Genomic DNA, 26,558 nt, shown 5'->3' with positions numbered 1-26,558 from the left:
GGATATTCTCTGTGGGCAAGAGTGTTTGCTGGATAAGTATAAGGACCTCGGTTCGGTTCAAGTCCCCAGAGCCCACATAAAACAAGCTGAGCATGCCTCTGTGTTTCCTGCAATCTCTGCATTGGGCAACGAAGACAAAAGGACCCCAGGAGCAGCTCACAGGCCAGATGGCCTAGACAGAAAAAGTGAGAGACCGTCTCAAGGCAAAGAGCAGTAGAGAAAGACATTGTGTCCTGCACTGCCTCTGCGTGCTTACACAGAATATGTGCGCTCATGCTTCACAGACATGCACTATGAACACACACGCACACACACACACACACACACGCACACACACGCACACGCACACGCGCACACACACACACACACACACACACACACACAGAGGCGGGGAGAGGGAACTCTGACCTTGTGAAACCTTTTTTTTTTTCCTTCAGCAGACCCTGTCAGATACTATGTTTGATTGATCCTGGAAGTTGCCAAACCTGATCTCACCTCAAGGCCTTTGCCCTTGTGGCTCCCTATACAAAAGGAAAGTCACGCCCTCCCCCCCCCCCCCCCTTCAGAGCTCACATTTCCTAAAGCCCTCCCACTATTCAGTCTAAAAAGACCATGACCTGACAGTTTCCTAACTAACTGAGCTCACCTTATTTCATCTTATGACCTGCTTGTGTTGGGTTTTATCTGCTGATATTTACATACCGAATTGGCCGGGGGGGGGGGGCATGATTTTCTTAGTACCAGGATAGTATGTAGTATGGGCTTACTCAACGTTGGCTGATAATAGTTAACACCTTTAATATTCCTTACAAAGGATCAAGCATCCCACACTCCTTGCAGGACTCTAGCCAGCCTGAGCATGGTACACATGGCTCTGGCAGGCTTTGTCTTTCTTCACCTGTTCTCTCTGCCTTGCTAAAAAACCATTCGATTATATTCCTGTAGCTAGCCTCCAAGTCTATTTCTTTATTTGGTCACTTCCTCCTCTTGAGACTGACTATAAAGGTCCAGCTATCAAACTATTGAAGTTCAGCAATCAAAAGTCCCCTTTGGCTGTTTTAATTTACATGCCTAATTAGAACTAAACACCTCATCCTTACAGGGGGTTCCCCTTCTACCCTTTCTTTCTAAATCACCATTTTCCTAAGGGCCGTGTCTGTCTCCTCTCTACCCACGGGCAGTCCTTTGTTCCTCTGGGATAAATACCCCTCTTCCTCATTCCCTTTCCCTTCTCTCTCATCCTCTAACTCCTGTCTTTGTCTCCTTATCCCTCCTCTGCACCCCGCTACCCCACCAGGGGGCAAGCAAATCTCCTTTGTGCTGAGAACTTGGTCTTGCAGCTACCTACCTTTTCATACTTCCCACGTGTAACATCAAATAACCTCTTGTTAAAGAAAAATCTACAGTGAGTTAAGTTTAACAAAATGTTTTCATATGGAAGTTTAAGGTTTTGTTTTTCAATTTCATGAATAATTTTATTGAAATTTTGACAGCAATTGTATTAAATCTGTAAATTGCTTTTGGTACGATGGCTATTTTCACACTATTAATCCTGAGACTGTGAGAACCAGAGGCGGTAGATGACGAAAAGGAGACAAAAATTTCCAGACACAAAGCAGGTGCACACATGAACTCAAAGAGACCGTGACGGCACGCAGCGACCCTCACAGGATGCGCATGCCTCCACAGGCTGCACATGCGCAGGACCGGCACAACTCAGACACAACCCCAGCAGGTGGGGTGGGAGAGCGCACAAAGTCCCACCCAATCCAAGAAGCTCTTCACAAGTGACAGCTGATGGCAGAGGGTAAGAAAAGAATTTTTTTTTTTTTTAAAAGGGAGTGACACTGGGTTTGTCAACCACACTCTAGGTCAGTTCCCAGGCTCAGGAGGAGTTAGCCAACTCAAATAGGACTCCATGGTGTTTTAGTGGCTTTTCTCTTTTTAAGGAGAGAGAGAGAGAGGGAGAGGGAGAGGGAGAGGGAGAGGGAGAGGGAGAGGGAGAGGGAGAGGGAGAGGGAGAGGGAGGAAGAGGAGGAGGAGGAGGAGGAAGAGGAAGAGAGAAAGTTGGCTAGGTAAGGAAGGGAAGGGAAAATTACTTTATGAAATAGATAGATAGATTGGCTATAGTTTGCTTCCTGTGGAAATGGTCTAGTCAGTTGGGAGCCTGTGATTGGCTGAAGCTCAAATGCTGTGATTGGCTGAGATTCAGTTGCTTGGTTAGCACAGAGCATATTCTTAGGCTGCTGTTTGCCCACAAAACAGGGTAAGGCTCACTGTATACAGAGACCATTTTCAATCAGTCTTTATCACCTTGGTAACATGGACATAGGCCAAATTTATCTATTTAGCCCTCTCACCCTCTCACCTCATTGTAACTCCTTTATATACGATGTTCTACAATGTGCGTTTCTCACGTATGTGTTTTTCAGTGTAACTCACTCATCCACAATGTTCTACAGTGTGGTTTTTCTCATTTTCCATGTTTCTCATTGTAACTCCTTTATATACGATGTTCTACAATGTGCGGAGGGTACCAACTATTGGTAGTAGAGATTAATTATAGGTTTGGAAGGTAGAGGTACAGGTTTTTTTTTTTTTAATTTATTTATTTTATTTGTATTAGTATACTGTAGCTGTCTTCAGAAACACCAGATCCCTTTACAGATGGTTATGAGCCACCATGTGGTTGCTGGGATTTGAACTCAGGACCTCTGGAAGAGCAGTCAGTGCTCTTAACCGCTGAGCCATCTCTCCAGCACCGAGGTACAGGTTTTTAAACTTGCTTAAACTGAACACAATAGAAAATGCCAAGTTCGGATTCTTGGCTTCTAAGTCCCCGTTCTTTGCTACTCTGCTGGATATGCAAAACTATGTTTCTGTCCTAGCTCTAGCTTGGCATGATGGGGCCACACAGTGATGGATTTTGAACAATCTCTCCCACTCTGTGTGTGTATGTGTGTGTGTGTGTGTGTCTGTGCCCCTGTGCAGGGGTTGTCACGCATTCTCCACCTTATTCACTTCAAACCTGTTCTCTCCTTGAGCCTGAAACTCATTACTTTGCTTGGCAGCCAAGAAGCCCAAGCAATGCCTCTGTTGTGGCTCCCCTTGCCAGTGTTATATGTATGCTCTACATGGCCATGCCCAGACTTTTACATGAATAATGGGGATTTGAACTTGGGTTCTCATGCTTGCACTCATAACCCAGAGAGATGCCTCTCCAGCCCAGTTTTGAGTTTTGTTAGTTTCCAATGCCTTCCCAAAGCTGACCGAGGGAAAGAGAAATAGGGTAGGTTTTGAAAAAGTGGGGCGAACTTGGACGTCCCCCATAGGTCTATATGGTAATTCAGTACTCAGGATGGCCCTATTTGGAGATGGTGAAACTTTTCGGAGGTGGGGACTTGTGACATGTTCTTAGTCCTGGAGGTATGGCTGAAGAGGCTTTGGGGGGACCCCCATCTCTTCCCCTCCCCTCCCCTTTCTTCTTCTTTTCCTTTTTTTTCTTTTTCTTTTTCTTTTTCTTTTCTGTTCATGAAGTAAGAATAACTTGTCGTACCAAACGTTCCCTGGCACTGCTATGCAACATGCCCACCAGATGGCCCATAGCAACGGGCCCTCCTGCTTACTGTGGGGCCTTCAAAACTTTGAGGCAAAACGAACCGTTTCTCTGTGTAAGTTAGCTTGTCAAGAGTAATGAAATAGAGGTCTGATCTCCTGGGACTGGTGCTCCCCCTGTAGGGCAAATACTGGAACTGCAAGAGTGACTTGGGAAAGGATTCTGGCTATCGAAACATAGGTACTTAGGCTGAGAGACTGTGGCCTGCAGTGCCACTGTCTCATCTATTCTGTAAAGTCCAAGATTACACCAAGTCCGGCTGGGTACCTCAGGACTATAATACTAGCACTCAGGAGGTTGACGAAATAGTGTCTGAGGACAGCAGCCTGGGTTACACAGCATGGCCCTGTCTCTAGATTTTCATACCAAAAATTTCAGGGATCCAGGGACGTGGTAGGTTTGTTTGTTTGTTTGTTTGTTTGTTTTGAGACAGGGTCTTACTAGGTAGAATCACCTGGGAAGAAAGTCTCAGTGAGGCATAGTCTACATTGGGTTGCTCTGTGGGGCTGTTTTTTGATTGTTAATTGATGTAGTAAGACCCAGCTCTCTGTGGTTGGTACCATTCCCTGGTTTTGGGGACCTGGACTATAGAATAGTATAGAAAGTTAGCTAAGCACAAGCAAGGGTGAGTTTGTTCTTTCTGCTAATGACTGCAGATGTGATGTGAACCTATTTGAAGTTCCTGCCTTGACTTCCCCTCCACTGATGGAATAGCATCTGGAATTATAAGCAGAATAAATCCTTCCTCCCCCATGCTGCTGATTGTCAGGGTATTTTATCGGGTCATCAGAAATGGTGTCTCCTTGGTTTAATTGCCAAATCCCACGCTTAGCATCTTGCCTGCCTCCTAGTGGACACCCAGGAAACACTAGTCATATCAATGTGGGAAGACTGAAAAAACAAAACAAAACAAAACAAAAGAAAACAAAACAGAACTTCCCTCCCTCCCTCCCTCCCTCCCTCCCTCCCTCCCTCCCTCCCTCCCTTCAAGGGCATTGAAAAAATTAAGCTATCATCAAGTGGTTTTCCACTTAATGAGCTTTGCAGGCAAAATAAAGACCTTTATTTGTGGAAGCCTCTTTGTGAACATTACACAGGAATTAACAAAATATTTATGTTGTGAAATGGAAAATCACTTTATAACAATGCATGCTGCCAAAGGAATTTTGCAAACAAAATATCTTTGTAGGTTGTAAGATACTTTATAAGCCACAAGGTATTTATAAGGGTTCAGTCCTGTGTACAGTTTACAATTGTACATTTTAAAGGGCTTTGTAAACTTCCAAGCTCTTTTGAAAAAACCCACAAAATATTCGACAAATGCCAGTTTTTTTTTTTTATACTATAGAGAGTGTTTTATAAACATCAAGGCAGGTGCAGAAAGACAACAGCTTTCTTTTCTTTTCTTTTCTTTTCTTTTCTTTTCTTTTCTTTTCTCTTCTTTTCTTTTTTTAGTTGTAATGAGATTCTCTACATTGAATTCCTTTTTAATTGTAAAGCACACTCTAAATCTTTTTAAATTTATGTTTGTGTGTATATGAGTGTGTGTGTATGTGTGTGCAATGTGCATATATGTGTGTATGGTGTGTACATAGGTGTATATAGTGATCCTGTTATGTGTGTGTATGTGTGTATATGTATGCATGTGTGTTGTGTGTGTGCATGTGTGTGCTGTGTGTTATGTGTGTATATGTGTGCAGTGTGTGTGATGTGTGTGGAGTTTGTATGCATGTCATGTGTAGTATGTGTGTGGTGTATGTGTATATGTGTTGTGTTCATGTTGTGAGTGTGATGTGTGTTGGATCTGTGTGTATGGTGTGTGTATGTGTGTGTTGTATGGTATGTGTGTACAGGATGTTTGGTATGTGGTGTGTGTGTGACGTGTGTTGGGTCTGTGTGTGTGGTGTGTGTATGTGTGTGATGTATGGTGCGTGTGTACAGGATGTGTGTGTGAGTGATGTGTGTGTGTGGTGTGTGTTGGGTCTGTGTATATGGTGTGTGTGTACAGGATGTGTGTGTGTGTTGGGTCTGTGTGTATGGTGTGTGTGTGTATGTGTGTGTGTGGTGTGTGCACAGGCACTGGTTGTTTTATGTGGTACTGGAGGTCCAAAGTCAGGTCCTCGTGTGTGCCCTGCCCTAGCACCACCATCACTCCAGCCTCCCCAACTCTCTTCCTTCCTTTCCTCTTTTTTTTTTTTCCTCTTTCTGTTTTACTTTGTTGAGGGCCCTGGATCCCCTCAGCTGTAGTTACTGGCAGTTGTGAGCCACCTTTCATGGGTCCAGGGAACTAAGTTCTGGTCCCCCACATGAGTAGCTTGTGCACTTATATGCTGAGCTGCCTATCTGGCCCCTGATTGCTAATGGTAGATTCCTCCTAGGTCAACCATAAAGTCTGCCCTGAGTATCTGGAGACTACTGTAGGTTGGATGGAAAGAGACTTTATGTAATCAAATGTATGAGTCAAAGAGCTTAGGAGGCCTCACAGTTCCCTTCCCCCCATTTCTTTAAAAATAAGTCTGTGGCTGAGCTCTAAACCCTCCCTTGTGTCTCTTCCCTGCTCATCTACAAACCCCATCACCTGTCTCCCGAGGGCCTCAAGGAGCAGCGCAACACACACACACACACACACACACACACACACACACACACACACACACACACACCCCACACACAACGTCTCTGCCCACCTGCTGGCCTTACTTCCTGACCAGGTGCCAATCAGTGCATCACATAATGTAGTACTGCCATCTACTGGTCAGAAACGACTACTTGAGGACTCCTGCAGGTAGCACAGCTTCTGGGCCTTGGGGGGATAGAATTCTGGCAGCAGAGGTGGGATGGGGAGTAATGGAGCAAGACGGATTAAGTGGTGTGAGGAATGTGAGGGCAGGGTAAGGGAGGGAGTACGAAGAGGGATGGTTAATCCTAAAACCTCTGAGAAAGCCAAGCTTGAACCAACCACTGTAAAAGCAGCTTACCAAAGTATATACACACTTTTGAAGCACTTGTATGGAGGCAATGATCCTACTAGATACCACAGGTCTTTTTGTCATATAAAAAGCCACATGTGGTGGCTAGAATAGGTATGGTCTCCGTAGGCTCACATACTTGGATGATTAGGGACTCACTCTTTGAAAGGCTTAGGAGGGGTGGCCTTGTTGGAGCAATTGTAACCTTGTTGGAAGAAGTGTGTCACTGGGGGTGAATTTTGAGGTTTCAATTGCTCATGCCAGGCCTAGGGTCTGTCTCTTGCTGCTGCCTGCATAGCCATAGCTGGATGTAGGACTCTCATCTACTATGTCTGCCCGTGTGCCACCATGCTCCCTGCCATGAGGATAATGGACTAAACTTCTGAAACTGTAAGCCAGCCCAATTAAACGCTTTCATTTATGAGTTGCCTTGGTCATGGTATCTCTTCAGAGCAATAGAACACTGACTACATCACTCAGTGATGGGATTAGGATTGAGTTGTTGGCTGGAAGGGTCTCATAGATGCCCCCAACAGTATAGGTTATTGCTATTGCTCTTGGTTAGTGTGGTGGTTTAAGTAGGTTTGGCCCCTGTAGATTCATGTGTTTGGATGCTTGGCCCATAGAGAATGGCACTATTAGAAGGTGTGGCCTTGTTGTTGTGGGTGTGGCCTTATTGGAGTGGGTGTGGCCTTGTTGGAGTGGGTGTGGCCTTGTTGGAGGAAGTGTGTCACTACGGAGGTGGGCTTTGAGATTTCATATATAGGCTCAAACTTCACCCAAAGCAGAAGATAGTTTCTTTCTGGCTACCTGCAGAACAGAGTCTTCTCCTGGCTGCCTTTATATTAAAATGTAGAACTCTTGCCTCTTTTTCTGCCTGCACACTGCCATGTTTTCCACCATGATGGTAATGGATTAAACCTCTGAAACTGTAAGCCAGCCCCAAGTAAATGTTTGCTTTATAAGAGTTGCCTTGGTCATGGTGTCTTTTGACAGCAATAAAACCCTAACTAAGACAACTATCTTCCAGAATTTGATGGGTAGTAAAACCCCATTGCTGAAGACACTACATGCTTGAATCCTAGAACACAGGAAAATCAAGCAGGTGCTGACTGGCCAGGAAGCTTCACCCCTATTGGCTAGCATTCGTAGTGTTGGGAGGTGCTATGTTGATTACTGGAAGGGATGAAACCATCAGTCCTACCCAGCTCTGGGCCCTGTGAGCAACAGTGAGAACCAGACTGCAAAGACATGCCCACTGTACAATAGAAAAACTAATATTACGGTACACTTAGTTTGGAACACTTTCTGATTGGATTTTAAGGTCCCTGTCATAAGATACAGCCCATGCCTAGTACCAGTAGGGAGGCCAAGAACACATGGCCAGGTAAATCATAGATCCCAGAGGAGAACCTACTATTGTTCTGCTAACTGAATCTCATACCAAACCTACTCCTAAAGATTTATTTGTATAGTCATAGATTAGTGCATCTCTCACCCACCATCAGAGAAGTTTCTGAGCTGGGCAGTGGTGGTGCACATCTTCAGTCCCAGCGCTTGTAAGGAGGCAGAGGTAGGTGGATCTCTGTGAGTTGGAGGCCACTCTGGTCTGTATAGTGAGTTCCAGAGCAGTCAAGGCTATATAGAAAGACCCCGTCTCAACAAGACAACAACAGCAAAAATAAAAACAAATGAATGGATAAAACAGCCATGCTTAGTTTTTGCAGTAGATGGCAATTGACAGAGACCCACAGCTGGCCACGGTGCTGAGAATAAAAGACTATGGAATGCACACACACACACACACACACACACACACACACACACGTTACTTGCATACACATACACACATACACACATATACACTTGCATATATATGTACTTATATATACACTTGCATATATATTCTTGCACATATATATATACTTGCAGATATATATACTTACATGTATATATACTTGCACATATATACATATATACTTGCACTTATATATACTTGCATATATATTCTTGCACACACATATATACTTGCACATATATATATATATATATATATACACTTGCATGTATATATACTTGCACACACACACACACACACACATATATATACTTGCACACACACACACACACACACACATATATACTTGCACATATATATGCAAGTAACAACAATTAATAAAAAGTTGAATAAGGAGGAGTATATGCTAGCATTTGGATGGAGGACAGGGAAGAGGAAATGTTGTAAATATATTATAATCTCAAAAAAGAGGCAATTAAAAAAAAAGAGAAGCTGGAGCTTTATGGCCCTCTCTCTTACTTTCCCCTGTTTTTCTTGAAGGGCAGGTTTCTCTGTTGTTGTATCTTTGTGGTTGGAGGAGGAGGGTGTGTCAGGAATTTACCTTGGCAAAGCTCCTGGTAACTCTCCAAGGGCTACAGGGCATGCAGGCAGAAATTTAGTAGCTCACATTTGAGGCTTAAAGCCTCAATGGCTGGTTGGAAACATTATCACATTTGTGGATGTTAAGCAAACAGCACTCCCCTTAAGGGAGCTTGAGGGTCCTAAGAGTGTGGTGTGTGGAGGCTGAATTTCAGGTATCTCCAATAAAAGTGTGGCTCTGGGCCACCTCTGTCAGAAAGTGTCAAGACAGCAAGAGGGATCAAGAGTAGACAGACTGCAGAACTGGAGCAAAGGTAGACGCTTTGGGGACAGGGGTTAATTCTGGGCATCATAAGCAAGTGAGATAGGTCTGGCCACACAGTGGGTGAGTTGAGTAAGTGGCTAGTTTCATCACTTTATTTATGTAGTAACTTATTCCTTCCTTGGCAGGTGTTTTGAACAAGTAGCATTAGCCACCTGTTGTTCCAGGTGCTCCCAATACAGCAGTGAACAAGACAGTAGGTTGGCCCTTCTCTCACTCAGCGTGGATGTGATGGAAAAGTTCTCACCAAAAGACCTTCTGGAGATTTCTCGGTGATTAAGAGTACTAGCTGCTCTTCCAGAAGACCTGGGTTCAATGCCCAGCACCCACACAGTAGTCATGACCATTAGTAACTCCATCCCAAGGGATTAGATGCCATCTTCTGACCCCTAGGGGCACCAGACACTCATATGGTGCAGGGACATACATGCAGACAGAACTCCAACACACACACACACACACACACACACACACACACACACTACAACAAACACAGAAAAACACACAGTGTTTAAGCAAGGTGTGGCAGCACAAACCTTTAATCTCAGCACTCAGGAGGTCGAGGCAGATGGGTTTTAGTGAGCTCAAGACCAACCAGGTCTACATAGTGAGATCCTGTCTCAACAAACAAGCAAGCAACCCACACTCAAACAAAATCACAGCAAGGGTTCTTTCTTGATCGGTGAGGAAGGCTTTGTGTATTTATGAGATCCGTGGAGGACTTACAGGGGAATGTGGGAGAATCTAAGCAGAGTCATTCAGTTCAGGGCCTGAGGGCTGAGGAGATCCTTGTCTAAGAAAGAGAATGGGAAAGTCTGTGAAGGTGTGTGACTGTGGCCCGCACAGTACAGGGACCTGAGAAGCAGGGACAGCTGACAAAAGATCACATTGTTGCTTTTTCTACAAGACACATGGAGTCAGGTCAGTCCATTGACACAGAAGTCAGACTGTGTGTGGCAGGGTAGGTGGTAGATGTGGGGGAGGTTATGGAGAGAGGGACGAGGGACTGATCTTTTAATAGGTCAGGGTTTGGGGTGGTGTTGGTTAAATGTGACAAAATACCTGGAATTAGGTAGTGAAATCATACAGCATTGTGAATAAATTAAAAGACATTATAATCTAAACATTAAGATATAGTCAGTTTAAAATCTGGGTGTAGGTCCATGTGCCTATGATGCCAGTAGTGGAAAACAGATCCAGAATTCAAGACATCTTTGGATGTATATAGGATTTTGAGGTTGGTCTGAGCTACATGAGACTCTGTCTCAGAATACGTAACTGAAAAATTTTGTCAGCTTCATTTTATGAATTTCATCTCAATTTAAGCACAAGTAGGGAAGGGGAGGGGAGGTGCTTTTCTAGACTCACAGTGTGATCTTGTCCCCCGCTACTCACTAGCAGTGTGATGTCATCATGTGGCCTGTCACTCATCTATAAAGGGGATTCTCAAACATGACCCTCCAACACAACACGTGGGAGCATGATGGAGCCAACTCAAGAGAGAGCATCTCTAGTCCGCTAGCACTGATCATGGAGTCTAGATTGCTCTGGCAAGTAGGGACTATGACTGTTAACAAGCATGAGAGAGGTGACTCAGAACAAGCCATGGCCTCCAGAAGTCTCTCTGTCCAGACATCAAGAAAGGTGCTTCACTGGGTTTTCCCATTCCATTCACAAGGGACGGAAATGGGGACACATGCGAACCTGAAGTCCACTGACTCTCCTCTCTTGGCCCATTCAACGGGACAAGAAGTGAATCTGGTACTGTGGGGGTGTTTTGGTTGCACCACTGTTATTGGGAATGAGGTCAATGTTCTCAGGAGCTACAGGGCTGGCCAAAGAGAAGTTCTGGAGGATGGTGGTGAAGAAAAGGAACAATTCATTGCGGGCAATGCCTTCTCCAAGACAAATGCGCTTTCCTGTGGGCACAAAGGACAAGTCATGTGAGCTTCACAGTGGTATATAACCTTTGTACTGTCTCATCCCCAAACCCAGACAACCATGGCCATTGCAATGAAAAGTTTGAGTTTACCCTTTAACCCATAATGCTAAGAGACTATAAAGAAACCCTCCATCTCCCGCCCCCCCCCCAAAAAAAAAGACATGTAAAATGTTTGGTGGATGGCTGGCATTCATTAGTAAGAGTTGGATTTCCAAAGAATCCATTGTCCTAGAGGAAGCTAGGACCAAATTGAAGTTGAGGGTAGATAGGTGGGTGGGTGGATGTGAACATTTATAACATGATATCTTTAGGATTTTTAATTTCTCTCATGAGGACAGTAGCAGCCAGCTCATGAAGCTATTGTGAGCACAAAGTTAATGTTTGTAGTGGCTCTTAAACTGACACCTGGCTGGTAAACTCCCTATGAACCAGATGTGGTGGTGGATTCCTGCCATTCTAGCACGTGGGAAAGTTGACAGAGATGGGTCATGACCTCAAAACTGCCTGGGCTGTAGAGCAAGACTGACACCGACACCCTCCCACCCCCAATCTTAAAAAGCTACAGGTAGAGAAGGAAGGGGAGGAGAAGGAAGAGGAAGGGGGAAAGGGAGGAGGGGGATAAAAGAAGAGTGAGTGAGAAGGAGAGAAAGCGGGAGGAAGAGAAAAGGGAAAGAACACAGGAGAGCGAAGAGAAAGAAAGAAAAGAAGAAAGGAAGAAAGGCTCCTATTGGTGTAGTGTGTTTATGTGGAAGTGTAGAAGAAGTTTCTAGATCTCCCTGCCCCGCCCACTCCTGGTCTCAGCCCTAGATCGACTGAGCTTCAACAAGTTCCTATCTGAATAGTTCAGACGATTGAGAATGGGCGGTTACATGTAATAAGGGGTCTGTGGCACCCACCAGGTTCTCAGAGGAATGAGGAGCCCTTGCTGGTTGGTAACCTCCGGCATGGAAACCACGGAGCAATGGGAGCCTAAAAGCCCCGCGCACAGGCACCACAGTCTGCCCACGCCTCAGTGATTCTTAATCTGCAACTCTCCTCTGCTCCCCCACCCCCCAGGACCTCTAGGTGCAGGAGGCATTTCTCAACAACCCCTGTGCTGGTTGTTGTTGGGAAATTGTGCCTGTGTGGGAGTATTTAGGAAAAGCATCCCATACCTTTGGGCATGTCCTTTCCATAATTTAAGTGATATGAGCTTAGAAATTTATGGAGTAGCTCTCTGAGATGATTCTCCTAGAACCAGTTTTGTGACCCAGATTTTTCCAGAACAGCTTAATGACTCTCTCTCTCCCCCTCCCCCTCCCTCTCCTTCTCCCTCTCCCTCCCTCTCCCTCTCCGTCTCCATCTCTCTCCCTCTCTCTCTCTCTTCGTCTCTCTCTCTCTGTCGCTCTTTCTCTGTCTGTCTGTCTCTGTCTCTGTCTCTGTCTCTGTCTGTCTGTCTGTCTCTCCCTCCCTCTCCCACTCTTAATACGATGTCCCCAGGCCTGGAGCTGTCAATTTGGACACCTTCCTTGGCTCTTTGGCTCTAATGCTTTTTGGCTTCATTTATTTTTCTTGTGGGCCAGGGCACTCAACATGTATCTTTTTACCCACCAGACATTATTTTTCTTTCACCTTTCCCCCTTTCTGATTATTTTTGTCTAAACCCACCATTATTTTTCTCTCTCCCCTGCCTATCCTCTCTCTCTTCCCCTCTTTCTCCCTCTCCCTTCTCTCCCCTTTTACTCATTCGCTCCCTCTCTCCCTTCCCTCTTTCTCCATTTCTTCCCCTCTCCTCTCTCTCCCTTTATCCCCCTCTCACCCCTCTCTCCACCCTCTTCTCCCTCTCTCCCCTTTCTTCCTTTTTTCTCCCATCTTCTCTCTCTTACTTTTCCTCATCTATTCCCATCTCTTTCTCTACCTCTTCACTTCTCTTTCCACTGCCTATCTTCTCTCTTCCCTTCTTTCTCCCTCTCCCCCTTCCCCTCTTTTCCCTCTCTTCCCATCTCCCTTCCCTCTGTCCCTTTCTTCCTCTCTCTCCATCTCTCCCCCTCTCTCCATCTCTTCCCCTCTCACCTGAGAGCCCTTCTCTCTTCTCTCTCTTTTCCTCTCTCTTCCCCCTCACTCCCTCTCTTCACCCTCCTCTCCCTCTTTCCCCCTCCTATTATTTCCTTGTCACGTGTTCATGTAGTATACTCCTCTTTATGTCCCTTTAGTCTATTTCTTACTCGGTTTCTCTCTCTCTTCATTTTCCATCATCCTCTCCTCCTGTTCTTATACCCGTAGCTCCTTATCACACCCTTCCATTCCTCTTCTACTACCGTACCACTCCACTGTGTATCATTCCTAAAATGCCTCTTCTTGTGTCCTGTTTTTAATTCTGTTGTTGTGACAAATATCCCAACAAAATCAACATGGATGAGGAAGGGCCTCTCTTTGACTTACAATTTCAGAAGACTGACTGTCATGCCAGAGATGTCAAAGAAACAAGAGCTGGGACAGCTGGCCACCCCCACACCCACAGTCCAGAGCATGCTGCCTACTTCCATGGAGCTCAGTTTCGATCTTGCCTCTTTTTCAGGGCCTCAAACAAAGACTAATGCCACTCACAATGGGCTAGGTCTTTCCATATCAGTTAACAGTCAAGGAGCAGATCATGCTAATATAGGCAAGTCCTCAATTGAAACTCTTTTCTCAGGTAATTCTATGTTTGCACATTGACAGATAATGTGGACTAGTACAGCTTGTTCTAGTCTCCCTGTGCCTCCTGTTTGAATTTTGTTATCTTTCTATCATCTACTCTCTGTCTCTAGCCTTATGTATCTCATTCTTGTCTCCCTCTAAATTTACAACTATGGAATGGAGACATTCACTTTTATCCAATTTCTTGTCCCCACACTGAATAAAGATTAAATAGTGGAGAGATCCAATACATTGGATATTTCAGGGTAGAGTTGAGCCCTGAGTCACTGAACTTACTAAGACACTCAACTCTAGACTGGGTCCGGGGGAGTGGCTCAGTGGTGAAGCCTCTGCCTAGAATCCCTCAGTGAGGGGCTGGGGGAGTGTCTGAGTGGTAGAGCCCCTACCTAACATTTGCAAACCCTAGGTTCAATCATCACCACAGAATGAAAAGGTCTAAGGAGTTCTTTCTTGGACTCTCCTTTATCTCCAAAGATAAGGAATCTGTCTAGATAGAGTTTTTCATGGCTAGACCCTGTTAAAATGAATTCAATTTGGCACAAGGCTGCCCATATACATAACAAAACATTAACCTAACTTCATTAGTGGTGAATTGCAAACTGTATTGAGGTTATAGTGCAAGTAACTATTCTGTTAGCAAATAACTGAATCACAGCCAAACACAGCAGCAACCAATCCCAGGCTGCCAACTACTACAATATGGCCAACTAAGAGAAGAGTGTAGCTGGTATAAGTCAGGTTATATCCATATGCTCAGAACCAAATGGCTCACCTCTGATCAACACTACTGACTGCTGTAACTCTGAACTTTTTTCTGGTTCAGGATACTAACCATTATGAATGGATTCTTTGCTCAAATAGATGGCCATGATTTTGATTTCTTTTGCAATTTAACAAGCCAAGGAGTATTTAATGCAATCAGGGGCTAGTGTGTCAAGACATGTGCCATCTCCCCATTGCTCACAGATAAAGTCAACGCTTCCTCAGCTGTCAAGACCCAACCAAGTTCATGGAAGCAAGCATAGATGGTGTTGGTTGTTCTTCTGCTGCTTCTTAAGAAAATGAATTTTCTTGGGTTTAGAGGCTTTTAAATACTCCTCCAAAAAGTCCTCCTGACCAGGATTCTTTAGTTCAAGACTCCCCTCATAGGGCTGTAGCAAGGTGAATGGGGTGGTTCAGGCAAGGCAGCTGGGAGAAACTCAGTGAACAGGACCCTATTGCTGTTTGTGTCTCAAGGTGGGCCTGCCCTCTAGTGTCTGGGAAAGGAATCACAGGTCTGTCTCACCTGTGGAGAAGGGCATGAAAGCTTCATTTGTCTTCAGTGCCCCATTGGCATCCAGGAAGTGCTCAGGATTGAAGCTGTCTGGTTGTTCAAAGTACCGTGGGTCATGAAGAGCTGAACTCAGGATGGGGTACACCTCAGTGTTCTAGGAGACATTACAAGATACATAGATGTTAACATACCCCGACTCCATATGCAAAATAGCCAATTCCTAAGAAACACAGAATGCTGGGAAATCACAGACAGGATGAGTTTGGTGATTAGCAGAGTTGAGTATGTTTATGGATGGAATAGCAATGAGGAATGGCAGCTGATCTCACCTTGGGGATCAGGTATCCTCGGAACAGTGTGTCTTTGGTGACTTTGTGTGGTAGACCAATCGGAGCAAGATCTGTAAATCTCTGAATCTCATGGATGACTGCATCAGTGTATGGCATTTTGGTTCTATCATCAAGAGTCGGTAGCCGGTGTGAGCCGATCACCTGATCAATCTCCTTTTGGACTTTCTCTGCACAAAAAGAAGAGATAATAGACAGTATCCCCTTCTTGGAGGTGATGCACAGTGACCCAGTTTTCTGGGATCCAACAACCCAGGAACAGTTCAGAGCAAGGAGACTCTGCTGAGGAAGACACAGTGCCCTTTTGGGAGCACACACCTGTGCCTCTCTCAAGGATCTGTCTCTCCAATCATGCTTAGAGCCTGTTACAGTCTCTTCTCAGCAGGCTCCAGCTTTGCTTGTGAAAGAGAGAAAAGGAAAACCCTCAATAAGGAGCCATTTCTACTGTTAGTTTGCAGTAAGGGCTGGAGGGGGAAATGGCAAGAATGTATGAATGTTATCAATTGTATTCCTACGTGCACAAGTTTACACAGACACACACACACACACACAGACACACAGACACACACACACACACACACACACACACACACACACACACACACACACACACACCTTTGCAGGGAATTCATAGTTAAAAATCCAGGGGCTGGAAGGATGACTCAATGTTTTTAAGAGCACTGGTTGCTCACTGAGGGGACCCAGGTTCAATTCCCAGCACCCAATTCAGCTCACACTCTTTGTAATTCCAGGTCCATGTGATCTGATACCCTCACACAGACATATATGCAGCCCAAACACCAAATGCACATAAAATTAAAATAAATTTTAACACGTAGGCTAATAATCTGATGTTATATCCTAAGAAATAAAAGGGAAGTTAATTACTGTATGTGTAACTACATATAAAATATGAATATTTTGGTTGAGGAAATGGTTCAGCTAATAAGTGCACTTGACTTGAAAGCCTGACAGTCTGACTTTGACACCCAGAGCCCATGTGCAGGTGGAAGGAGAGAACACAATACACAAAGTTCTCCTTTCATGTCTACATAGAGCTGTGGGAGGTAGGCTCACAATAACTCCAAATCATTTTTAAAAGTTTAAAATGTGTGGATGTAGGCCAACCAAGAAATGGATGAGCCAGTTAATAAAAGGAAAGATTGATGAGTGATGGAAATAAGATGTGCATTTTCCACCTATTACTTGTGATATTAATCAATTAAAATTAATAATTGGTTCATAAATACAAAAATAGTGAACACAACAAATCAATGATCAATCGAATGTTAAATTTAATGAAGATTAATATAGGAATTAAAGCTGTATTGGATGATAAATAAACTCACAGAGAAATGAGTAAGTTATTAGATGTATTAAGTGGATACATGTAGGAATGGGTGGACACATGAAGGGTGAATTCAAAGGCCAGTTGGAAGGATTAAGGAATGAAAAGATTCATATTTCAATGGACCAATGAATCAGTAACAATAGGCCAGCCAAATATTCCTGATCAAAGAATAAAACTCATGAGTTGATTAATCCAAATGAATGAATGAAAGGCATATCCTTGTGTGAATCTGAGATGAACAAATCAAGGATTAATAGTCTATGGATATGAAGAAGATGGGCAGGTGCTTCAAAGATTAATAATCTATGGATATAAACATAGGCAGGTGACGATATGAGTGGGTGAATAGACTTATAGATGGATGGGTGGAAAAATGTATGTATGTATGGACAATAGATGTCCAGGTTAGTGAATAGAATGGGTGAATGGATGAAAAGTGGATGAATAGAAAGATGAGCGCATGGAGGGATGTAAGACAGAAGGAAAGGAGGCAGGACAGGATGGATGGGTGGATAGATAGATGGATGGATGGATGGATGTAAAGACAGAAAGACAGAAAGAGGGAAGGAAGGTTGAATTGATGTATGTATGTATGTATGTATGTATGTATGTATGTATGTATGTATAAATGTATGTAGAGACAGAAAGACAGAAGGAGGGAAGGAAGGTTGAATTGATTATGTATGTATGTATGTATGTATGTATGTATGTATGTATGTATGTATATATATATAGACAGAAAGACAGAGGAGAGAAGGAAGGTTTGATTGATGGATGGATGCAAATACAAAAAGACAGAAGGAGGGAAGGAGGGTTGGATTGATGGATGGATGGATAGATGGATAGATGCAAATAAAAAAAGACAGAAGGAGAAAAGGAAGATTGGGTGGATGGATGGCCAGATAGATGGATGTAAATACAGAAAGACAGAAGGAGGGGAGGAAGGTTGAATTGATAGTCAGATCAATCTTTAAGTGATAGGAGGAAACAACAGAAAACAAGTCAGCTGATTGCTCATTCACATACCACCACAGCACTGCTTTAGTTTCGAGCAAACCAAACAAAGCCTTCAGAGCTCCAGATGTAAGAGGCCCATGTCTCTCACCCCCACAAACCCCTGCAGCCAAAAGAGAGTTGAAGATCCCCCAACTGTCCACTCATGGTGCACCTGCGACATGGGGGTACTTGAGCATGATCAGGAAGCTGTAACGGAGCGTGGTGCTGGTGGTCTCGGTGCCAGCAAAGAACAGAGAGAGCACAGAGATCACGAGGTTCTGGTGATGGAACTCTGTATGGTGGTTGGACTTCTCCTGGTTCCAGATGGGAGAGAGAAGGGATGATCAGGGGTGGCTGAGCCCTTGCAGTGAGAAACATGAGCCTTTCTAGTCACTGTGCGTGTGTCTCACACTATCTGGACCACTGGGCATGTGTCCCCTCAGCAGTTCACACCTGTCTCATTGGCTCTTAGCCTCTTTCATTCAGTCTTCACTCGACTCCTTTGCTCTTTAGAATCTCACTTCTCTGTCTCTTATTTTATGTGTATTTATGTGTATGTGACTGTGGGTGTCTGGAGTGTGTGTGTATGTGTGTGAGTGTGTATCTGTGTGTTTGTATTTGTGTGCGTTTATCTGTCTGTGGCTCTGTGTGTTTATGTGTCTGTTTGTCAGAAAAGCTAGGAGACAGCATTGGAGTCCATAGAGGTGGAGTTACATATGATTATGAGCAGCCCAACATAGGTTTTGGGAAAGGAACTCCAGTCATCTGCCATAGCAGACAGGGTTTCTAACATGAGCCTTCTCTCCAGACTCTGTGGTCTTGTCTGCTTTTCATTCTTTGCCCCGTGTTTCATCCCCGGCCACACCCCTTCTCTTTCCCTATGTCACTTTCTCCTCCCTTTCTCTTTTCTCCCAGATGTTCTGCATCTCCTCCACTCTGTTTCTTCCTCTCCTCACCATCCTCTGTCCCCTCCCATCTTTTTCTCTGACAACATCCCCATCCTTCACTTTCACCCACCCCATCTCTCATCCATGCAGGACTAACCTTCTCCATGCGCAGAAGGTAGGTATCAATGAAGTCTCGTGGAGCACTGGGGTCCAAGGTGGCCCTGTGCTTCTCCACACTATGGCCAATGTAGTCAAGGATTTCCTGCAGGTTTTTGGAGATTTGTCTGTGGGCACCAGGAAAGTACTTCAGGATGGCAGAGAAGAGCTCAAACACCTGCAAGAAGGAGAGACTCAGGGGGTCACCTGGACCTTTCCGGTCACAGGAAGTGGGCAGTGATCCTAGGTACTCAGATTTCATGAAGTAACACACACACACACACACACACACTACATATATATATATATATATATATATATGTATATATATATATATATATACACACACACACACATATATATATATATATATACACATACACACATATATATACATGTATATGTATATATATATACATATATACACACACTATATATGAGTGTGTTATATATATGTATATATAAATATATATATACACACATATGTATGTATATATATATATATATATGTGTGTGTGTGTGTGTGTGTGTATACCATACACATGCATGCTTTTGAACTGTAGTTCCAAATTGTCTCTAACCTTTGTCCTACATTCTCTGTATCTCTCTTTTCCTTTCCTCTGTGCTCCTTCCCAAGTCCCTTTGCCAAACTGTCTTTGTTTTAATTTGTGGGTTGTGTGTGGGTGGGGTCACAGGGTATCATTTTAGCAAGACTGACCTTAAACTCAATATGTAGCCAAGGATCACCCTGAATTTCTGATCCCCCAGCTTCCACCACCCAAATGCTGGAATTTCATGTTTGATATACCACCAAACCCAGGATGTATAGTGCTGGGGATGAGCCCAGGGGATCATGCATGAAAACAGTATTCTGTCTTCTGAACTACATCTTCATAACACATCATTGTTTTCTTCATGTCTGGATGGCTCTGTATTTCTACATTGAGGTCGCTCTAACCTGTTAAACATGCCCCCTCCTTGCCTCCAGGTCTCAACCACTTTATTTCTCCATGCTGTCTCTGTCTTTCTTCCAGCCCTAAGACACTCCCTCCTTCACCTACAAAGCAATCTCTTGTTTCCTCTGCCTTGGATGCTCCTCTTTTCCCACCCACTGACCTGGCTGGACAATGAGCTCATGAGGGAAAATGTCTGGTAGATCAGATTTAGCAGATGCAGGAATTGGTGGTCTTTGTAGTCAAAGCGCTCTCCAAAGACAATGGAGCAGATGATATTTGCTACGATGCACTGGAAGTAGAAGGTGGGGTTCAGAGGGGCTCCTGGAGGATGAGGAGGCAAGACAGGAGACAGGAGATATAGGACCATGGGGATATTTGAATTTATTTCCATCTTGTGAGGCAGCTGACACCACTCACTACTCAAAGAACAGCAACAGTAGCTAACCTCACTAGCACATATATGATGGACCAAGCCCTGTTCTAAGCACTGAATGCATCATTTTATTTAATTTCCTCAGGATATCGGACATAAGATGCAGTGTTGGTAGCATACAGAGTGGGAAGCTAAGTTCACTAAGAACACAGCTACTCACAACTGGGGTCAGCATTCAGACCCCTAGGAGCTGAGAGGGACTGTAAGACTGTGAAAGGCAGCCTGGTTCTTGGTTGAGCACAGGCTGGAAACCCCGGTGACTCTGCAGGTACGGTAGGTGGTTTGCCATGCTCCTAAATACTAGGCTCCTGACACGAGGCTGCAGCCCTCCATAGATTTGTGGCCATCAGTCACGTAAGGGTAATGCCCTAAGCCCCTCCACAAGTAGAAGAAATGACCACAGGTAACATAGCCTCAAGACAAATCTCCATTTTAATGAGATACCTAAAGGTCTGGAGGCCTGGCCAATAAACTCCCCTTCCCAGACACTCCTTCCTGCAAAAGGTATTTAACCTCAGGTCCTCCCTGAGAGACTGGGGTACGGTTTTATTCATCTACTTTCCTCTGTGACAATAAATGTCTTAAAACCACGGACTGCCTCTTTTCATTGGGATCCACCGTGGGGAGCAATGGACCAGGCCTTCGCCTAAAGAGCCAGCCATCTAATCTCCCACAGAAGGCCTCTCAGTGCTCCACCAAGCCAAACCAGTTGTCCACTGGACAAACCAAGGACTCCTCCCCACAGGACCCAGATGGAGCTCTCCCCTATTTTCCCCTTCGGCCCTGGGTTAGATCCAGGCTGTGGGTCCTCACTCTGTTCTCAGCTCTTCCGAGGCTCCTGTCGGTGTTCAAGAGCCTGAGAACCAGATGACCCTTGCAGGGCCACAGATCCCCAAGCCAGCTCCAGCTGTCCTGCACTTCAGACTACGCTCCCCCACCCCCTGGAACAGTGTCTTGTGGCTTCCCCATAGCCTGAACCCACCCATGTGGGTTAAGTGCAGTCTAAAGTCCCAGGTCCTGCCTCCACCAGTGGCCTGAGCCCTGTGGCAGAGTAGATGTGGGGCACTCCATAATTCTACAAGGGACAGCATGTATAGTTAGTGTCCACAATGTACCTCCTCCCTGGTCACCATTCTGACTCTGAGCTGATAGTTAATTCCCAGTGGCAGGAAAGGACAGAGAAAGGTTCAGGGATTGCCTGTATGGATTCACATGCCCTGCATGTTCCACTCCCATCTGCCAGTCTTCATCCCTTCTCAGACTTCTGGCTCTGTGGTGTTTCAGAAGCCATCAGGACCTGCTGTCTTTTGCAGGCCAGGTTAAGTCATGGACCCTGGTGGTTGGAGGTTTGTTGTCTGTCCAACAATATTGGGCCCTTCTTGCTTTCTCCCTGGAACTGGCTTGTCTATAGTCTCTGATTCTCTGTAGAGCCTTCCCTGAGTCTATTCAGTTTCACTCTCAGCCTTAAAACTTGTCTTCCTTTGGATCCTTGATCTCTATGACTTGTCTTTCCAGCCATTTTTCCCAGTCTCTGCATCTTTCTTCCTCTCCTGCTTCTGCATTGCCATCACCTCAGCTCTCCTGAGAAACGTCAATAAGAGACCACAAATGCCTGCTGTGAAAAAAATGGAGCTACAAATCAAGGTCTCTGTCTCCAAGATGCCCTTGGAATCACGAAGGACCCAGAAGTGCCTGAGAATTCTACCAAACTACAACTCCCATGAGTCTCTGTGCTCACTGATTCCCATCAGCACAAGAACAAGGAGAAATCACAGTTTCTGCTTTGAACATGTCTGCAGTTCTTCCTGCTTCCTTCATTTTCATTTACCTAAGCTCTGTATTTGCCTTTGGTTGACCAGTGGTTGTCAACCTGTGGGTCATGATCCCTTGGAGATCAAACAACACAGGGGATGCCTGAGTCCATCAGAAAACACAGATATTTACATTATGTTTCCTAATAGTAGCAAAATTACAGCTATGGAGTAGCAAAAAATTTTTCTACGGTTGAGGAGTTAACACAACATGAGGAACTTTATTAAAGGGTCATAACTTTAGGAAGGTTGAGAACCATGGGACTAAGACCATTGTGGGGCAGGGAGGGCATGATGAAGATTAGGCCAAGGTGGACTTGAACTCTATGTGTAGTAGAAGATGACCTTGAAAATGTCAACATCCTGCCTCCACCTCTGGACTTCAAGGATTACAGCCACACCCCACCATGACAACTATATATGGTACTAGAAGCATTCTCCAACTCACCCACAACAACAGTGTAGGCCAGGACCTCACAATGTGGACAGGACTGGCCTTTAACTCATGACCATCTTGTCTCAGCCTTCTGAGTTCTAAGATGGCAAGTATATACCAACCACACCCAATTGACAGATAAAATTAATTCAAAGATTGATTTTTCTGTATACAAGTGACCAGCATGGTTAAACTATGTCTCTGAGATATTTGTGGATAATATAAACCTCACTTTTCTTTTTATGTCTCTGTATTTTTCTCTCTCCACATTTATCCATATCTACCCTTCATCCCCTCATCTCTCTTCTGTCTCTACAGTCTTTCTCTACCCTTGTGTGTCTCTTTCTTTGGTTGTGCCCTCATATCTTCTTTATGTCCACTCTCCAAGACTCACCCTTGTATTTCTTCAGTTCCTCCACCAAACATTGGGCCTCTTCCTTTATCCGCTCCTCCACACTCCGCTTTCCCATCCCAAAGTCTCTCATGGTGGCCAGAGAGAATCGCCGAAGGGTTTTCCAACGTTCCCCACTGGAAAAGATCACACCTAAGAAAGTAGGGGAAACATGGGTGGTTGGGTCACATTGGAAATTCAGAGAATCCCCAGTCCTTTCCCATGGCTTGGATCCCACCTCTCAGATTCACCTTCCTGGGTCACATCCTCCTTTTCACCCTGTCCCATATCTCACCATATCCCTGAACAATTGGATCAAGCACAGCAACTGTCCCTCGGCCAGAGAAAGCCTCAGCTTGGTTCACCAGAGCTTCCCTTATGGTGTCTGTCCCGCACAACATGACCACGGGCCTCGGTCCCAGGTGTACTGTGAACACATCTCCATATTTTTCTTGAAGCTGCCAAACCATAAGGGCACCAGGATTGTGGCTAGTCAGCACAGACATTGTTGTTAAACCGTTAAAATGCTTAGATACAGATTGATAAATAGGCATCTCCTCTCCTGGCCATCCTTCCCCTTCTGAGGACCTAAGAGTTGAAGGGTTATTTCACTACCCAGCAGGTCTGCACTATTGGTTGTATGTTCTAATCAATGCACCAGAACTGTAGAGTTTGAGTAGGGCTCTAAACACATGACTATAAACTCAACCTTGAGGAGGTAGAGGCCATATAATGAGTAGTTATGTTTGGGTATGTATCCACTTGGAAGCCTTCCTGGGCTACCTAAGGCCCTACCTCAAAACAAAATAAATAGATATGGATCTATATATAGATATGAATATAGATACAGATGTAGATATAGACCTATGACCACACCCTTCAGTCTGGCCAGCAGTTCCTGACATCTTATCTAGATACCATGCCTTCTGAAAACAGTCAGAGAGAATGGCCCTGACCCATTCAGTGGGTTACTTGGGAGGGAAAATGGATGACCCCTGCTGGTGGTCCTAACTTCAAGCATGTCTACAGTACAAATCAGGAAACTATCTGGCAGTGCAGTTGTCTCTGGGCATCTCTAGGGAATTGGTACCAGGAATATCCAAACCTTCCAGTGCTGAAAGCCCTTGAATAGAATGGTGCACATTTGCAAATAACCCACCCTCATCCTCTTGTGACCTTTAGCTCATTCTAGATTTCCATGCTGCTAATAGAAATTAGATGCTGTGGAAATGGTCAGCACACATGTTGTTTTGGGAATAATTCTATGAAAAAGCTCTATATGTTTGATGTTGATGTATTTACAATTTTAGGTGGGGTTGCAGCACCATACCTTATGGAACAGTGAAAGAACAATCTACAGATCAGATACAAGATATTATATAAAACTTGGAGGAGGATCATGAGTTTGTGATTACCCTGGGAAAAGTGGGACAACCTTGTCTCAAAAGCTAAATATAAATGAATGATTATGCCAGTGAATCCAGGTGGCTGATCTGTTAAAAACCAAAGGAGGGCAAGAAGTTGGGATTGCTACCACTATATCTGCTCTCTTAATGGGCCACCAGGTCATGGATAGTCATTGATTATTGCACATTGATTATTATGAACAAGTGATAATTTAACACAAAATACCACTTGTGAAGCAACAGTACAGAGACTGGTATAGACAGTGCCAGTGTCCTTGGCTTGTATAGTGCATGGTGTTTATAGCTGATTAGCCCTACCTACCTATCTACCTACTCACCTCACCTCCCGCCCTTCTCCTCCTCTTTGTCCTGGAACACCTCAGGCTAATCTCTTTTGTTGGCAGGAGCAAAACCTATGGTTGATACCTCTGACATTTTTCTTTCTCTTCTAGAAAAGACAAGCTCCAAGGAGTGAAGCTACACACTTACACCTCAACACCTTCACACCTCTCGTGTTCTAAGCACAGTGTCCACAACAGTTCCAACACTGGAAGACTTGCCTGTCCATCTGAGTACCATCATTATGAGACAGCATGTCACTGTTCACTCAGTGACATTCCCACCTGAATATACAGCCTGGAAGGAGCCCCTTGCTCTTCCTGCTGAGAGACCTCCAAGAGCAAACCTGGGCTAAGCCCACAGGTCTCAGGCCCTGTGGATGGCTCACCTGTATGAAAGAGCTCAGAAGGCCCCGTCTGTCCATCTGCAAGAGGTTACCCAAGAAGGGCAGGGGACGAGGTCCTGGTGGGAAGTGGCCATGGGTCTTTGGCTGACTTTGGCTGACTAAGAATATCAAGAAGCCTGTGGTGAGAGCGAGAAGGAGCAGCACACTGAATTCCATGGTCCTGGTCTAATCACTTCTGACTTCAGTGCACACTCCAGCAGGATCTTTTATGGTGAACCTGCCCTCCTACTCACTTATGCAACTCCAGCTATTCCCGCCTCTGTTCTCATCATTGTCCAGGTGTGTGAGCACCCATACTTCCTGTTTGGGCTGCTGGTGACCTGCTCACTCCCCATTCCTTTACCCCAACCCTAGATGTTGGCAATGACATCATGAAATAGACACACAGGACAAAAGGGCATTAAGAGGAACATATCTTGATTTCTGCACTTGCCAGCTCAGTTTTATCTGTTTATTTACTCAGGCATGGACCTGTGTGTGCTGCATATGTGAAGGAACATTTCTCTTTTTTTCACTTATTTATTTATTATTTAATTAATTAAATCATTTTACATCCTGATCAATGCCTTCTCCTTGCTATCCCTCCTCCCCATAGTCCCTCCACTCAACTTTCCATCTCCTTCTCCTCTGAGAGGGCGGAGGCCCCCACTAGGTATCAGCCTATCCTGACACATCAAGTCTCTGCAGGGCTAGGCACACCCTCTCCTGCTGAGGCCAGACAAGGCAGCCCAGGTAGGAGAACAGATCCACAGATTGGCAACAACTTTAGGGACAGCCCCCACTCCAGTTGTTGGGGAATCCCCATGAAGACAAACCTGCATATTTGCTACATGTGTGCATGTGTGTGTGTGTTAATTAGGTCTAACCCATGTATGGTTGGTGTTTCAGATTCAGAGATTCCCCCAAGGGTCCAGGTTAGTTGACTCTGTTGGTCTTCCTGTAACATTTCTATCTCCTCTATGACCCTTGATCCTTCCCCCAACTCTCCATAAGAGTCCCTGAGCTCTGTCCAAAATTTGGTTGTGGATATCTGCATCTGTTTCAGAGAGATGCTGGGTGGAGCCTTTCAGGGGACAGTTATGCTAGGCTCCTGTCTGCACAATAGAGTATTATTAGTAGTGTCAGGGATTGGTGCTTATCCTTGGGATGGGTCTCAAGTTGGGTTGGTTATTGGTTGGCCATTCCTTCATTCTCAACTCTATTTTGCTCCATGCATTTCTTATAGACAGGACAAAGTTTGAATTGAAAGTTTTGAGGGTGGGTTGATATCCTTATTCGTCCCCTGGGGATGCTGCCTGGCTACAGGAGGTGTCCTCTTCAGGTTCCATAGTCCCACTGGTAGGAGTCTCAGCTAAAATCACCCCCATAGATTCCTGAGAACCTCCCCATCCCAGATCTCTGATACATCCTAAAGGTTCCCCCAACCCTTACTCCCATTAGGTGCCAAATTCCATTCATTCTCCTT

The 26,558-nt window shown here is 44.8% G+C and overlaps 1 protein-coding gene and 1 long non-coding RNA gene across 2 annotated transcripts; one reads left to right on the top strand and one right to left on the bottom strand.

The window, feature by feature from the left end:
• The first annotated feature begins 796 nt into the window (after positions 1-796).
• Positions 797-25,652, top strand: Gm51442. The gene is made up of 2 exons (XR_003946615.1): positions 797-1,807; positions 24,801-25,652. It is a non-coding gene; the product is annotated as a predicted gene, 51442 (long non-coding RNA).
• Cyp2b19 (cytochrome P450, family 2, subfamily b, polypeptide 19) lies at positions 9,806-25,294 on the bottom strand. The gene is made up of 9 exons (NM_007814.2): positions 25,076-25,294; positions 23,238-23,400; positions 22,946-23,095; positions 20,032-20,192; positions 18,917-19,093; positions 18,045-18,186; positions 15,508-15,695; positions 15,191-15,332; positions 9,806-11,203 (listed from the first exon to the last, which is right to left on the bottom strand). The coding sequence occupies exons 1-9, from the start codon at positions 25,247-25,249 to the stop codon at positions 11,022-11,024; spliced, it is 1,479 nt and encodes a 492-aa protein (NP_031840.1). The 5' UTR covers positions 25,250-25,294; the 3' UTR covers positions 9,806-11,021.
• Positions 25,653-26,558: the final 906 nt, after the last annotated feature.

The sequence above is a fragment of the Mus musculus genome, chromosome 7 (assembly GCF_000001635.26).
Source record: "Mus musculus strain C57BL/6J chromosome 7, GRCm38.p6 C57BL/6J".
NCBI classification, from domain to species: Eukaryota; Metazoa; Chordata; class Mammalia; order Rodentia; family Muridae; genus Mus; species Mus musculus.
Note: the sequence above shows the minus strand (reverse complement) of the source record. Positions and strands in the feature narration are given on the sequence as shown.